This window comes from Oenanthe melanoleuca, chromosome 18 (assembly GCF_029582105.1).
Source record: "Oenanthe melanoleuca isolate GR-GAL-2019-014 chromosome 18, OMel1.0, whole genome shotgun sequence".
In the NCBI taxonomy this organism is placed as follows: domain Eukaryota; kingdom Metazoa; phylum Chordata; class Aves; order Passeriformes; family Muscicapidae; genus Oenanthe; species Oenanthe melanoleuca.
The window spans coordinates 3,609,682-3,624,050 of record NC_079351.1 but is presented as its reverse complement, the minus strand read 5'-3'; the positions used below and the strand labels follow the sequence as shown (position 1 = coordinate 3,624,050).

Genomic DNA, 14,369 nt, shown 5'->3' with positions numbered 1-14,369 from the left:
TGTAAAAATCGCTAAGATATGTTCAGACATAGAAAACATTGTGATTGTCTCAGACACTCTGGGCTCAGACATTCAGCTTTCTCTTTGCATGGCATAATTGCAATCAGATGCAGAAAGCAAAAAATCAGAGCCACAGCCAAAACAAGGAATGACTGTGGCATCACTGATGTTGGGAAATTTTCTTTGAAATCCAAGCACAGCATCAGAGGGCAGTATTGCACAACCCAGACACACAAAGTCCCCAAGGGAAAAAAAAAAAACAACACAAAACTGAGCAAGAAAAAACAGGCTTGAGTAACAGTTGTTTTCTTAAAGAAAATGGAACACTGGAAATAAGAGATTGGCAGGATCAGCATAGGGGTAATACCGTATGGAGAGGGTTTCAAGTTTTCACACAAAATCCTGTTCTTGGCTCTGCCACCAGGTAGGACATGCTGGGTAAAGTCCCCAGAGCTTCTCTGCCCTCCCAGCAATCCAGCAGAGAAGAGACTGGGAGGTGCCCAGGGCAGCTGGAGCAGTCCCTGCAGGGCTGGGGTGAGCAGGGCTCCACTGCTGCCCTCTGCCATGGAAACGGGCGGCTGGGGTTCCCTCACTGCCTGGACAGATTCACACCCTGCCATGCTGGGGGACAAAGAGCATCCCAGCACTGGCACCAGCTATCAGCTCTGGGGGGAGGGAAGGATTAAACAGCTCACCCTTCTCCTCCTGCAGTCACCTGCTTCTCTCCTGCCAGCTCAGGAGCATCGTCTTCCTCCGAAGAGCCAGCGCTGGAGGATTCCTCATCGCTGTCTGCAAGACAATACGCCCTTGGCCTGAAACTGAAACAATGCAATTTTCAGGTCAAATGCAATGTCCTTAAATAGCTATTCATCCTGTACAGCTTTGGCTGACATTACAGGTTTCTGAACTTCCCCTCCCCTCTCTTATAAATGCTATCTAAAAGAAGAAAACCAAAAGTCTGGCAGAATCAGCTTTCAAAACAGAAATGTTTCTGTTTTCCCCAGTGGAACATAATCCTTCATGAAAGAGGCTGGCATGGGGGTGGCTGTTCTACATATTCAAATCAAATGTGGACATTATTCAAATACATTTGGAAGCATCTCTGTTGCTGCTCACGGTTTTCCATGAGTTGAGCAGAATTAGGGTTTGGACAAACCCTTTTTTTTAATGTCGTGGGGAAAAAGGTGAAGTAATAAACAAGTGTTGCCCTTTGTATACAAAGTACCACAGTAGTGACTAATTCCTAGACTTAAAACTGTAGATTTTATGTACAAAATCACAAGAAAAATTTTAAATATTTTAAACGGATTTAAATGAGACAAGGATACAATGGATACACTTCAGAATTAACATATCTCTACTGAAAGCAAGAGCTTGAAACAGTTACACAACATAGGCTTCAAAAGCATATGGCTTTAGTCCAAGGGACTATACCCATGAATATAAACTCTACAGCATGTTCAGAATACACTTTATAGCTGTGTCTTCTTTGTGTGTGTGTTCTTGGAAATGTATTTGAAGCATTAACCTCACACCAGGCATGGGCTGAGGCCACTGCCTGTTACTCTGTACACAGAACAAACTGCTGCATGAAGTCCTAAATGTAAAGGGACAGCTCACAATGCACAAGAGTCCTTCCCCACTGGAGCAGCAATCCCAGGACCCGTCCACACTGAAGCATTTCCTACCCAGTCTATGGAATCAGAATTGCAAACCTCTTCCTATCCAGAAGATTTTGTACCTGCAGAGGAGTGAAGGAGCAAACCAAACTGAGCCACCTCCCCAAGGATGTGAGGGTGGTGCCTATCACTGGCCCAAACAGCAATGCTGGAGCTGTTCCTCACAGAAATTCACATTTTTAGGTCAGATTCAAACTGTCCATTTTCCACCAGGGTGTGACCTCACTTCTCTTTCCTGTGCACGTTGTAGCATCCAGCTCAAAGCCTGTTCAGGGCATTCTCAGGTGTTCCAAAGGTGTCACCTTCTTATAAGAAGGTGCTTTATTTCCTACTTCAAGGGGTCCTCTGAAGTGCCTCACAAGCACCGAGTGGCTCAGACCACAGGATTTCCTCACATTAAACAAAGCAACAATAAATAAGCTTAAGTGAGATTTCAGGGGAGCTCTGTATACAATGGACCATTTATATAGCACAAACATTGGAAGAAAAAAATCACTTTGGAGCTACTGTATTGTTCCTGTAAAGATTGCACAATATTTTATGAATTGCCATTTGTCAGTTTGTTTTTATTTGGTTCTACCAAGCCAAAAGGACTGATGGGTTAAGAAGCTGCAGTAACTTTGGGTTAACCTGCCTGCTTTTGCCTCATCTCCTGTTTAGCAGAATCTGTAATGTATTACTTTTATAAAATTGGCAATTAAATAGTTTCCTACCCTTTCTGAGAGCAGCATTTTCCTGAGAGGGCGTGCAAGACAGCTTTGCCAGACTGTGTCTCAGCACACTTCACTTCTATTTCAAACAGCAAGTGCAACAGTGACCCATTTGTCTTGCTTTACACTGACAACAGCCAGAGACAGTTAAACCCAGAGCTGTTTTCCCCCCCTCCTCTCTCTGGATGAGTAGGTGCCATTCTCACACCACTTTGTGGTTACTGCATCTCAAAAGATGGTTTGTTATGAGCTCCTAAGGGCCAGAAATGAGCTCAGCAACCAACACTCATCACTTACTGACAATGTGACCATGGATGCAAACACAGGCAGAGTAATTTGATTTGTCACAGCAATTGTCAACTGATAATTAAAAAAGCCAGTAGAATTAAAATTAACTAACACATAGGAAGGTATAGATGAGGATCAAATTGTTACATACTTATCAGTCCTTAATTTATTTAATAGCCATTTTTTAAGGAAAAAAAAAAAAACAAAAACAAGTAACAAAAAACCCCTCATCCAAACCAGAATACATTAGACGGTTCTTTATGTAGAGCTGCTACCTGGCCCTGAGCTTTGAAACATCCCAGCCCTGTGCAGGGAGCAATGCAGTTAATGTTGGTACCTTCAAGTAATTGGTTGCTTGGCTACAGGCACTTAAATCTGCCTTGCTGGGGCCTATTGCTCAGCCAGAGGCAACCTGATTTTTATATATGAATGAGAGTGTTCACTAATTATTTCTGAGGCTGTTCCTGCACTGAACAGATATGAAAATACACAAAGAATATCCTGAAGGGGTGGGGAAGAAAAGTAAGAATTTGATTTGTATAGACACTTCCTCCTCTATCCCCATTTTTTGGGCAGGCAGGACTAAAGGATTTTGTAAAATTCACACCTACCAGTTATAGTGATGTAAATTCAGAAATATTTATTTCAAGCAGTGACAACGAGAATCTAGGTCAATTTTAAATCCCCTGAATTTCTACCAGTGTATGAGATCATTCAGCCAATAGTTTTTTTCACATTTATTTTCTTGTCATGACTGCACTGAAATATAGTGCTGCTCTAAGGATTACTTCAAGATATCTCAGAATAAATGGTCAGAGCTATGACAGGACTAGATGAGCATCTAGTATTTTAATTGTGAAAGACCATACTGTTTTGTTCATAGCTAAATAAATGGCCAGATTTAGAGACTATTTCCTTGATTTGTAGGCAGTGGTTGTACACTAAATCAGAGACCACCTACTGTTCAGGGCCTGCAGAGTTCTTAAGTACAAAGAGAATACTGCACCAAAAAAAATGGGCTCCAGAGCTAGGAGGGGATCCATCCAGGGATGGATATTTGATAGGTGCCACTCTCTAGGTTAATACAAATGGACAGATGGATGACATCCAAACATTGCAAAAATGAGAAGGAAAGAACAAATGCAAAGGAGGTAAGTTACTGTATGGTGTCTGCTAATTAATCCATCTACATAAGGCATTTCACTTAGGCATAGCAGGCAAACACAAGATGGCTATGAGGAAAAACAGAGACTAAAACAGGGATGTGATTACTCCCACGATGCAATAAAGCTTTTGAAAAAGTCTTTACATAACAGTTAGAGACTGTTTGCCTTCCACATTGTTTACTACTCCATGGTTTCCAGCTGCATCTGTACCATGCTGCAGTAGCCTGTTATACGTGCAGAAATAAACAGGTATCTCCAGTATTTGAGTTTTATCTGGCTAAACCCCAAATCAAGCATAAGACAAAACTAAATTTTAGTCACAGGACATTTAAAAAAACAACTGAAATATATATATGTATATAAAAGATAGTTGTACCACAGAAGTTTTTTATTAAAATTATTATCAATAACATAACCAAAGTTGAACAGAAAAGCCATGTTCCACACTCACTTGTATGAAACATCCCCAAAATTTCTTTCATCTACTGAGCAGCCAGGGCTGCAAATACACAAGGAAAATCCCAGCTTTTCACAATGAAAAATTTGAGAAAAATTTTCCATCCCTTACCCTTCCCTGCCGATGTCGCCAACCTTAAACGCTTCTCCAAGCGGCTCTTTACCAAGTTTGGTCAAGTTCATCTTGGTCTCAAGGGTCATTAGAAAAGATCCATTGTAGGACATTTCCAAATCAACCCATAGTCCTAAAATAAACAACAGAAAAGATGTCACTTGAAGAGCAATCACAAAGCAAGCCTTTCTGATCACATTAAGCTCATGGAATATAAATCCAGATATAAATCCAAGCCACACTAAAAGACAGCAGTGAGTACAGCTAATGGCCTAAAAAAATACTGTGATTTACACACACCTAAACTGCTTAAGAGATGTGAAATGAGGTAAAGGAAATAGAACACTATCAGGGATTCACTTCAAAACTATTTACATAATTGCTCCAAGCCAAGCAGTAATGGGGACACTCCTCTACAGCACTGATGCTGTCCAAGTGAAGCACAACTTGAAATCCCAGAGGAATATTGCTTCTCTCACACCACAACCTGCTGCCTCTTGTTTTCCCAGTGGTGTATTGAAAATCAATGACAAGGTTCCCCCAGTAATAGAGCTACAGGCATTCTTTTAGGATTCAGTGTAAAGAGTCATTACTCAGACAATTCTAGATGTGCAATATTACGTTAAATCCAATTGTCTGTGCAAATTATTTGCCTTTTGCAATCTCCAGAAAAATTGTCTTGGAAATACTTTAAGATTAGCTTCAGCCTTTTAAGTGACAACTTGCACCAAAGCTGTAGGTATTTGTCATCCAGAGGTTAAAAAACAGATGCCACTAAACACAGATCATACATCTTCCTTTTCCAAACACTGCAGCTGCACAATATGTTCCCCCACCAGTACCTGGCACATCAACCACTGGCCCATTCCACTCTTATTTACTTATTTGAAAGCAAATAATGTTGAAAAAACTGAAACCAGGACAAATGGTAACTACTCTTTGTGTTTTATTGTTGTAGGAAAGTCATACTTTATCAGTTAAAGAACTATTGTTTTCTGCAAAAACATATCCTTATCATAATCCCACCCATTTGTGGTAACAGAAATACAGGCAGCTCCCAAAGACCTGGTCAACTGGCACCCTGTGAGGTTACATGCTGGAAGCGGGATGAAGGCAAGTTGGTGCTTTACTAACCCAAATAACTCTTTTCCACCACATTTTTTCTAACACTCTTCTAAAAACCTAACACAAGAACTCAAAGAAGCTTATAAGGATTTTTTTCTCTTTACAATAGGAAGGTATTAGTAAGATGATAAAAAACATGAAAACAGCTTAACAGACTTTTTGGATAATCAATGAGTCAGCAGAACTCAATCATCAATATAATTTTAACAGTACATCAAATTAAGTAAAGAACACCATTACTGAGAGGGAAACTTCCTTCTGACCACAAAATGTTTGTACACTTTGTCCAGAGGGGAAAAAGGGAGGGAGAGGGAGTGAAGAATTGGGCAGATGGTACAATTTATTCAGTTTTCTTGTTCCCTAGCCTTGACAGAGTTACAACCAAAGCCACAGCATATGCTGTCACCCAAGCAGGACTGTATTAACAGAAACAAGATTTTTTTCTAACATTGTCTGTTAACAAATTTAGTAAATTAGATAAGGCATATAATAAAAAAAGTATTTTCTTTGTAATCAAGCACTGGTAAAAAAAAGTATGGATGAAACAAAGCACATCACAATTAGTGACTGCACTTTAAAGCCTCACAAAAGGCTACCTTGAATGACTGCCTCAAACACTTACTAAAAAACCCCAAAAACTAGTCCTTGTTCACAACTGAAGTTATGAGAACAGAGAAAGGAATTCAAAAAATGTGTAAATCAAGGAAAAGGAAAACACACTGACAACAAAAACCCTGAAAGGAAAGCCTGATTAAAAAGAAACTATGAAACCACTTTACAAGCATCACACATGTAATGATTTTAAGCAGTTTTCCTTTGTTCTGTAACTCCAACTAAAACTTCTACCAACAGTGCAACCACTTAACTGAGAACACTGGAGGACTTCCTAAATACTGTGGAGAACCTGCTGTCCCAGACAGGAAGCATAAGACAAGAAGCAGCAAGATGCTTCAATTCCCCAAAAACTAACTGCATTCCAGCTTATTCTATCTATTCAACTCTTATTTTTCTTAAAAAGACAGATTTTGTTCCTCATGACAACCAAACAGTTAGCTCTTTTCAAACATGCTTTGTTTATAAAGCTCAGTGGAAAATATTCTTTGGAAAAGTTGAGAGCAAAGTACCCAATGTTTTATAGATAAGGCTTTTCCCCAAAGAGCTGTAAGTCTCAAGTAGATAAGGGCAAGCAACAGCATTTGGATACAACAGGCAGCATTAACTAATTTGTGTCCAAGAGGATTTTTATATTTCCCCAAAGTCTGTTTTGTTCAGTTTTATGAGGAAAAGGTTAGCACTTACTATCCTCATGCTTCTAGACAGTGATTTGAGTGGCACAAAGTTTTTAGCATTAAAGTTTATTAATCACCTCCTAAAGCCCATGCATCTGGTATTCTTGCAAAGGTCAGGTGACAACACGCCAGGTCTTCCAAGGAAATGTTTCCCTTTGGGCCAATTAGAAATTTCTCCATGTTGAGTGGAGAAACTCTAATGCAATTTAAAATTAAAGACTGCTCTGATTATATCTTAGATGGCATCTAGCTCTCCTCAACATGTAGAACAAATGCTTTTGAAGCCAAAAAACATCTTTCCAAGTTTTTATTTTTTGCAAGACTACTTAAGCGACACAAGTATCCTCAAATATGTGACCATATGCAAGCCAGAAGGAATAGAAAACAAACAGCTCTAATTCACAAAGTAGCAATATGAAAGTCATCCAGCTTAAAAAAAAAAAAAAAGCTGTATTTAATATTATTAAGGACATAAACTTCAAAATAAAGGCTCATTTTATTTTCAAAATAACACTGTATTCTTGTTTTCCAAGTTATTACAATTATATTTCCTGAATCCCTGTGTTCAGAACAGGGTAGCTTCTCTTGGAGAGCCATACCTGTTTTCTCCTATGCTACAGAATCATATCTGTCTCAAGGAGATGTGCATTGCCCTCTGCAGACCATGACAGTATCAGGTAAGTGTCTGCATCTCTGTTGCATACAAATTTTAGTTTAGTTCAATAATTATTTCCTATGCAAAGACACGATCACAATTCCATATATATAGAATTACATTTACTATGAGCCTGAGATATATCTGAGTATGTCAGAATAACCTCTTATTACAGATACCTAAACCATACACAAGATAAACAGATCGACATTCTGTTTTCCACAGATACAAAGGCAATACCAGCAGGTTTTTTAGGGTTTCTTTACCTCTGTGATCAATAGAAGGTTTGAAGGCTTGAAGAATCTTGGGCACTGCTATCCCCATGTCAAGCTCAGTCAGAGTCAGCTCATTCATGAAGTAGGGAAGCTAAAAGGAAAGCATATAAAAAAATCAAATACATTTTATGGAACTAAACATCAGTTTCCTTAGAGGAGAAAGCTCACTAAACCTAAGGAGTGGACTGAGCTGAAGTGTCACCAGTGAAAGAACACAAATATAATTACACAAATTTCTTACTCTTCTAGAATTTCACAGTTGCCAGTTTCAAAACGTTTTAGGGAGAGACTGGGCATCTGAACTTTTTAAAATTATGTTGAAATTTAGATGCTGACGTTAAACAATCAGCATACTTCTTAGTCAAAGTATGTAAAAAGCTGGGTTTAAATCCTATTTCACTGTTAATAAAAATCAAAGACTTTTTTGGATTTTAACTTCAGTCATATCATATCATTGATGTTTTATCAATGTCTCGGCTTCTTTTATCTTTGGTAAATTCTTTCATAGAACATTACCTTTTAAATCCACATCATAGTTTTAGTAAAACAGAGGTGCAGAATCATGATGTGGGTATCTATTCACTTAAATATTTCTAATTGACAGAAAACAGATCTCCTGTGAACAAACACTGCTTTAACATCAAAAACACATCCAGTCCCCATTCCCAGTCTGTCTTTCTACTTAAAAAGTTACCAATGAGATGTCTGGGTACCCTGCTGTAACAATTGTGGAAGCAGACAGGCAGAATTAGGCTACTTTTTATTTCCCAAAGCAAAGGCAGCACTATCTCACAGCTGGTGCTGGCAGCTAAATTTCCAAGCTTTCCTCAGCAAGACAACAACTTCCTCTGCCTTTAGGAAAGGCAAACTCCTCCCCAAACATGAGGAGCTGAAAGCCTGTGATGAACTGCTGCTGTTCAGAAGGATTACAGAAGGCAAGGGGAAGACTGAGGTCACTCAAAAGCATCACTCCTCCCTTCACCCTTGAGATGGTGCAGCTGATGGAAGCTGTGTCCTGTCACCCCACAGAGCTTTTCCATAACTATTGCTCCCACTGACCTCCTCCAAGTAGTTTGTGTCTGAAGTTAACAGGAACACATTACACTTGCAGATCCCTGATGTCCTCCACCTTAAAAGCAATCTATTTCCCAAAGCAGATTTCCTCATTTGTATGCAATTCTGTTCATCCCTAATGTAAATAATCTTTAATTTTTACATAAAAACTTTAAAGATACAAATAGCTAATCCAGTTGTAGTTCATTTTAAACAAAAGCAGCAAAGTTAACATACTGAGATCCACCAGAAACTGAACTGCCATTCTGCAGCACATTTATTGTCTTTTACATGTAAATGTGAAATAAGTCTTGTACTATTTTAAAACTTGAAGACTATATGTTTCACTTCCTTCCCAAGGAGTGTATAATGCAAGTATCCAGATCAGGTACCTTTATTTTGCTAAGTTTCATTTGGATCTTCTTTGACACTAGATCAGACCAATACTTCTCTCCTAAAAAATCCCAAAATATTCTTCCAAGCAGAGCGTTCACCCAGGCCTCTTGTTCTTCTTCTTCAGCTTCCTCGTTGGCATCTGGCAACTAAAAACATAACGCAGGTTATTCAGCTCTATAAATACTATAAAATAAGGACAGAAAATGCCTGATTGATATGGGAAGTTCAGTGTTAAGAGTCCAGGTCAGCTCAGAACACCAAATGCTCAGCACAGGGAGCACTTTACAAACACATCAGCTGGGCTGCCACGAGCCTGTCATCACCCTAACATGCAGCAGAGGGAATGAGACCACACAGATATAGACTGACCTCTGGCAATGAAATGAAAAAGCTGTATGTAATTTAACCTCTGGCAGAAAAAGCAGATAAACCCAGAGTGGGCAGATTTATAAATATGTTTGCTGGAAGAGATACTCTCTGGCCAGTCAGATCTGGCAGAACAGGTACTCTACTCTTCCTTTGTTTTATCAAAAAAATTGGAAAGCAAGACCCAAGCGTAAATCCTTAAATCGAGTTCAGAAACACCACAAATAGATGATAAACACAGTACAAGGACTCACACTCTCCTTGCAGTGTCTGCATATAGGATTCAGGAAACTATATTGTTCCCTCTGCTGCATTAAAGGTTTTGTTTACAGCGCAAGAGAATTCTGTCTTCGTTTCCTTGAGAACCATTTTGAAACACCTGGAAATACTGCACATTCAGATGCTGCATCACTGACTACACACACAAAAGCCAAGGCAGCTCAAATAATTTTGGGTGTGTACACACACTACCATGAAAAAACAGGAAGTTTCCATGAAGGAAACAGAATATATTAAGTGCCTGCAATGACAGAAGAATTCACCACCCTACATTATTCCAGGCAGAACTCCTGAAGCTAGCAGAAAGGCAGTGCTTTCTAAGACAGGCAGGTAGATGCTGCAGTTCTGGACACCATCTCTTGGCAGCTACTGCTTGCAAGGGCTGCAGCCTGGCTCTGCCAGGACAGCTGGGTGAGGAGCCTCTGCTGTGACGCAGCTCCTCTGCCAGCACTGCTCATCTATTTATAGAATGACTTCTGACACGTGCCAGATTCAGCAGCAAATCAATCCCAGCTTCAGGAGTGGTTAGGGGCTAGAATATGTTTTCCTGGTGGAACACAAGATGTGTTTATTCATACATTACACCATGGCCTCCTATTCCCTTTTCTGGGTATTGTATGAAAGTCTGGAAACAAAGATGCCTGATATAAACTACAGCTTTTAAACAAACAGTGGTCATGTTTAACATTAAAGACATGTTTATTATTAGTGTTGAACTTAGTACTGAGGTTCTGTTTACTGAGGGTGACTCAGATGCAGCCCAGAAGGCCAAAGGATTAATAAGAGCTACAGGTGCTGTTCACTATTCCTTTGAAGTATAAGTATTACCTTTTTCACAGCTGTAGGGCTGCTGTCTGCACTGAGGACTGGACTACCTGAACGGCTTTTCTTTTCTTGTGGAACACACTTTGCCATATAAATATTGTAGTCCAGAAGCATTTTCTGCCTCATGTTGCCAGCCAGGTCCTTAAGCTTTGGCTGGGATGTGATTTCTTCTGCACTTCCCTTGCTGCCGCTCCGGCTGTGTGTGAGAACTCCAGACTGATTATCAGCTCTACTGTGTGCTGGCAGCACCCCTAAATTCAAAGGAATAATGCCTGTTCAACAGAGAATCTGACAAATACCACAGTGTACCATCAAATTTCAAAGGAACAAATGTATTCCACAGATATTTCTCCCAAAAAAAGACCAGCGTGGTGCTTTCTTTTTTAAAGGCTAAAAGTAAATTCTACTGCTGTGTGTTTAGGTGGTCCTAAACCCAAATTAGCCAGTATTTGCTATGATTCAGCACTCAGCAGGGTGTGGGACTGGAGGAGTCAGCTGATCAATAGCATATTTAAATACGGACACTCACATATGTATAACACATGGCAGAATTCCCAACAGCCCTGCTGGGGAATGCCTAAAATAAATGTCAGGTGATTGAAATGCACCTATGACTAAAGTATTTTTTTCCTAATCTAATTATAGGCTGTTACAATTAGGAGGACTGGCAAAAGTACGTAACTATTAAATTTTAATTGGCTATTAATTTTGCATTTGCATTTCAAGAAGTTATGTGCCAGAAATAAGAATGTTAACTAATTTTTAAAAAGCTTCTCAGAGAATAAAGACAGAGAAGCATGAGTCATTCAGGTTTAAAATTGTATTATAGGATGGGTTTAAATTAATATTCCAAACAGCTGATCAATACTATTGACTAATGTTTGTTGGTTCAGATATATATATATCTATTCATATATATATTAGTGCAGGAACTTTTATTTAAACAGAGAAATGTGTTTTCTTGTGACACTAACTCATGAGAAAGCTCTGTCCTTCACAGGAGACTAGAGTGGAAGGAAGCATAGAGGAGGAAAAACTGGAAATGAGAGAACTGAGTCTAATACTGCAAATGCTGACATCAGTTCCAACACAAAGAAAAAGAAGAGACTAAATAATTAATCCCTACAAATATGACAGGAGTTATTACAGTCACTGAAAAATAAAATAGTCTAAAAACAGTAATAATATTTGAAAGCATAGAGCCAAGAAGGAAAAAGGTGAGGGATAAGGTGACATTAAGAGGCCAAAATAAGGAGAAAAATTTGGTATTATATTATTTTTTGCTTGTAAACATCACTGTGGCACCACCAAAACGTAACTGGTTTGTTTCTTTTAACAAACTTCTACAAGAATACAAAATCTGAGTACCTGGCTTGCTCCCACACAAACTAGGTAGCTTCTTTGCTTCAGACTTGAGCTTTGATGCAAGAAGGAACCTTCTGAACCACTCCTCCTTCTCCCTACCCGTCCTTCCAAAGAGATAGAGAACCTGATCCTTTTGGCAAGTGTACTTCACTCCATCCTGAGGTTTCTTGGACTCCTCACTGTTTGAGTCCACTTTTTCAGCAGGTAACTTTTCCTCTGCAGTCTCCTTCTCAGCCTGGGCCTTGGCCATGAAGTCATCCTGTTTGGCGAGTTCAATGCAAATTGGGTATTTCTTATTCCAAATTCGCTTCCGTGCCAGGCTCTTGGGAACCAGGGAAATCTGAAGGATATATGAAAGGGTCAAATAAATTGATTTTTCACTTGTATCCTCTATGTTTCTATACTTAAAGAATACAGGAATGCAAGAGAGAAAGATCCCACACTGGATCTGCCAGTTTAACTGACTCGAAATTGCTGGTGGATATCCAACCCACTGCTATCACTAAGTCTTTGGTGAGCCAACCTTGGAATTAAAAAAAGGACATTTAAGCAGATTATACCATGTGGATTAGAAACCCTGTTTTCATTTAAATGATCCCATTCTCATGGATTTGCAGAAAAAATTGAAAAATCAAGAACTTTACTTCTGGAACCATGGGGAGATAAATAAATAAGATAATATAATCAGAGTCCAAACTGAATTTTGAACATAACTTTTCATGCCCTTGTGAAATTGAGCGTTTGAAGTTGGTGACAGCCACATCAAATGCATAAGAGTCAAGCCATAAAACTGATTTGCAGATAATTATATCCTAAACTCAGTATATTTATATAAAATTAAGACAATGCTAGTAATAAAAAGAGTGGTTTTAAAAAAAGGAGTTAAAAATTTTTATGTGGGGTCTAAACTCAACAGTGTTCTCCAAAAACTGTGGGCAAATACCTTGAAGAATAGGCATCATTTGTTTATTAGTCAGGGCACTTGGCACTTCCGTAATCAACTGGGGCTGGGTGGGGGGAAGTTCTGGAAATTTTTCTAAGATACCATGAGGAACCATCATCAGTCAAGTGCTCCTGCAGCACATGAGAGCTTTGCTTGTCCTCATAGTGGGAAAACAAATCTACAAAAGGCAGGAATCTACATTTTTGCTTTATCCTTTTCACTATCTTCCTTTAATGGGAGCAGAGCTGACAGCATGCTCCTTTCCCACAGAGACTCAGAGAAAAGGAGGGAGCTTTTCCTCACTGTTGCCTTGGTCCCTCTCTCCCTCTCACTTCCAGTCAAGTGAAGTGTGGTTTCCTCCTACATCTGTACTGCCAAGGCCCTCGGCTGATGCAACACATTAAAAAAAATCCATACCCTTAATAATTAGGTATTGATGTATTATTTAAAACAATGCCAATGGAATCAACTTCACGTGGCAACTCTTGACATATTTGAGGGAGGCAAACAACATGTAGGAAAACTGCCCTGGCATTATTGTTGATGCACTCTTCCAATGGCAAAAATCCTCATCTCCTTCCCTGCACTGAGGGTACCTGGAGCAGGTCACATTACAGACACCTCTCACTTTCCTCTTCCACATTCACATATGATGTTCATTCCCTCTTTGAATGAAAGGCAAATGCTGTCTTAGCTACCTTGGGGTGATGCCTCAAAGATGAAGCACTTTGGTGTAACCTTCAGAACAGCCCCGCAGTCATCTCATGCATTGGGAACGAGTCTCAGAGCCCCCGTGAGTTAACTCTGATCTCAACTGCCAGAGGAAAATCATGCCTTTCCCTTATTGTGTAAGTATGTACTTTCTTCCAAATCCTGCTCAATCTTCCTCCCCAGCACAATCTTTTGCAAGTTAGTCATGACAACAGTTTTGTTTAAATAATGACAGAACGTGAAAATAGAGGAATGAAAAAAAAAAATTCAGAGTTAAAAAGAATTTGCAAAGGATTCTTTGTTAAAATCAGATGTAAGTAAGATACTCACCTTGCTATCTGTTAGTTCATAAATTTTTTGACTGACATATGTGACTTCAGGCTTTGGCTCATTGTACACTGCTCTTCTAGAAATATTTTTATTGGGTTTTGAAAGCCGTAGGGTACTGCCTTCGAGTCGCACATAGACAGAGTGAGTCAACGTAGCATGGTAAGTTTCTGGATCATAACTATAAATTTCATTCATCCATCCCTAGAGAAGAAGACACTGTTAACAGGGTTTTAAGCTGCTGGAAAACCAAGTACAGCACGTACCTAAAAACTTTAAATTATCATCCAAGCTTTTGCTAAAGTCATTTCACTTAGTGCATAAACAGAATGAGGCAATAAATGCCCTA

At 39.3% G+C, this 14,369-nt stretch overlaps 1 protein-coding gene across 2 annotated transcripts in view; it reads right to left on the bottom strand.

Annotated features, from left to right (window-relative positions):
* TEX2 (testis expressed 2) overlaps nucleotides 1-14,369 on the bottom strand; it is a 44,975-nt gene that overhangs the window by 4,596 nt on the left and 26,010 nt on the right. For both annotated transcript variants that reach the window (XM_056505756.1, XM_056505757.1), the window contains 7 exons: nucleotides 14,024-14,224; nucleotides 12,043-12,379; nucleotides 10,678-10,925; nucleotides 9,201-9,350; nucleotides 7,747-7,846; nucleotides 4,412-4,544; nucleotides 696-818 (listed from right to left, as the gene is read on the bottom strand). In XM_056505756.1, the coding sequence (XP_056361731.1) occupies nucleotides 696-818; nucleotides 4,412-4,544; nucleotides 7,747-7,846; nucleotides 9,201-9,350; nucleotides 10,678-10,925; nucleotides 12,043-12,379; nucleotides 14,024-14,224 (1,292 nt within the window). The remainder of the gene's footprint in view (nucleotides 1-695; nucleotides 819-4,411; nucleotides 4,545-7,746; nucleotides 7,847-9,200; nucleotides 9,351-10,677; nucleotides 10,926-12,042; nucleotides 12,380-14,023; nucleotides 14,225-14,369) is intronic.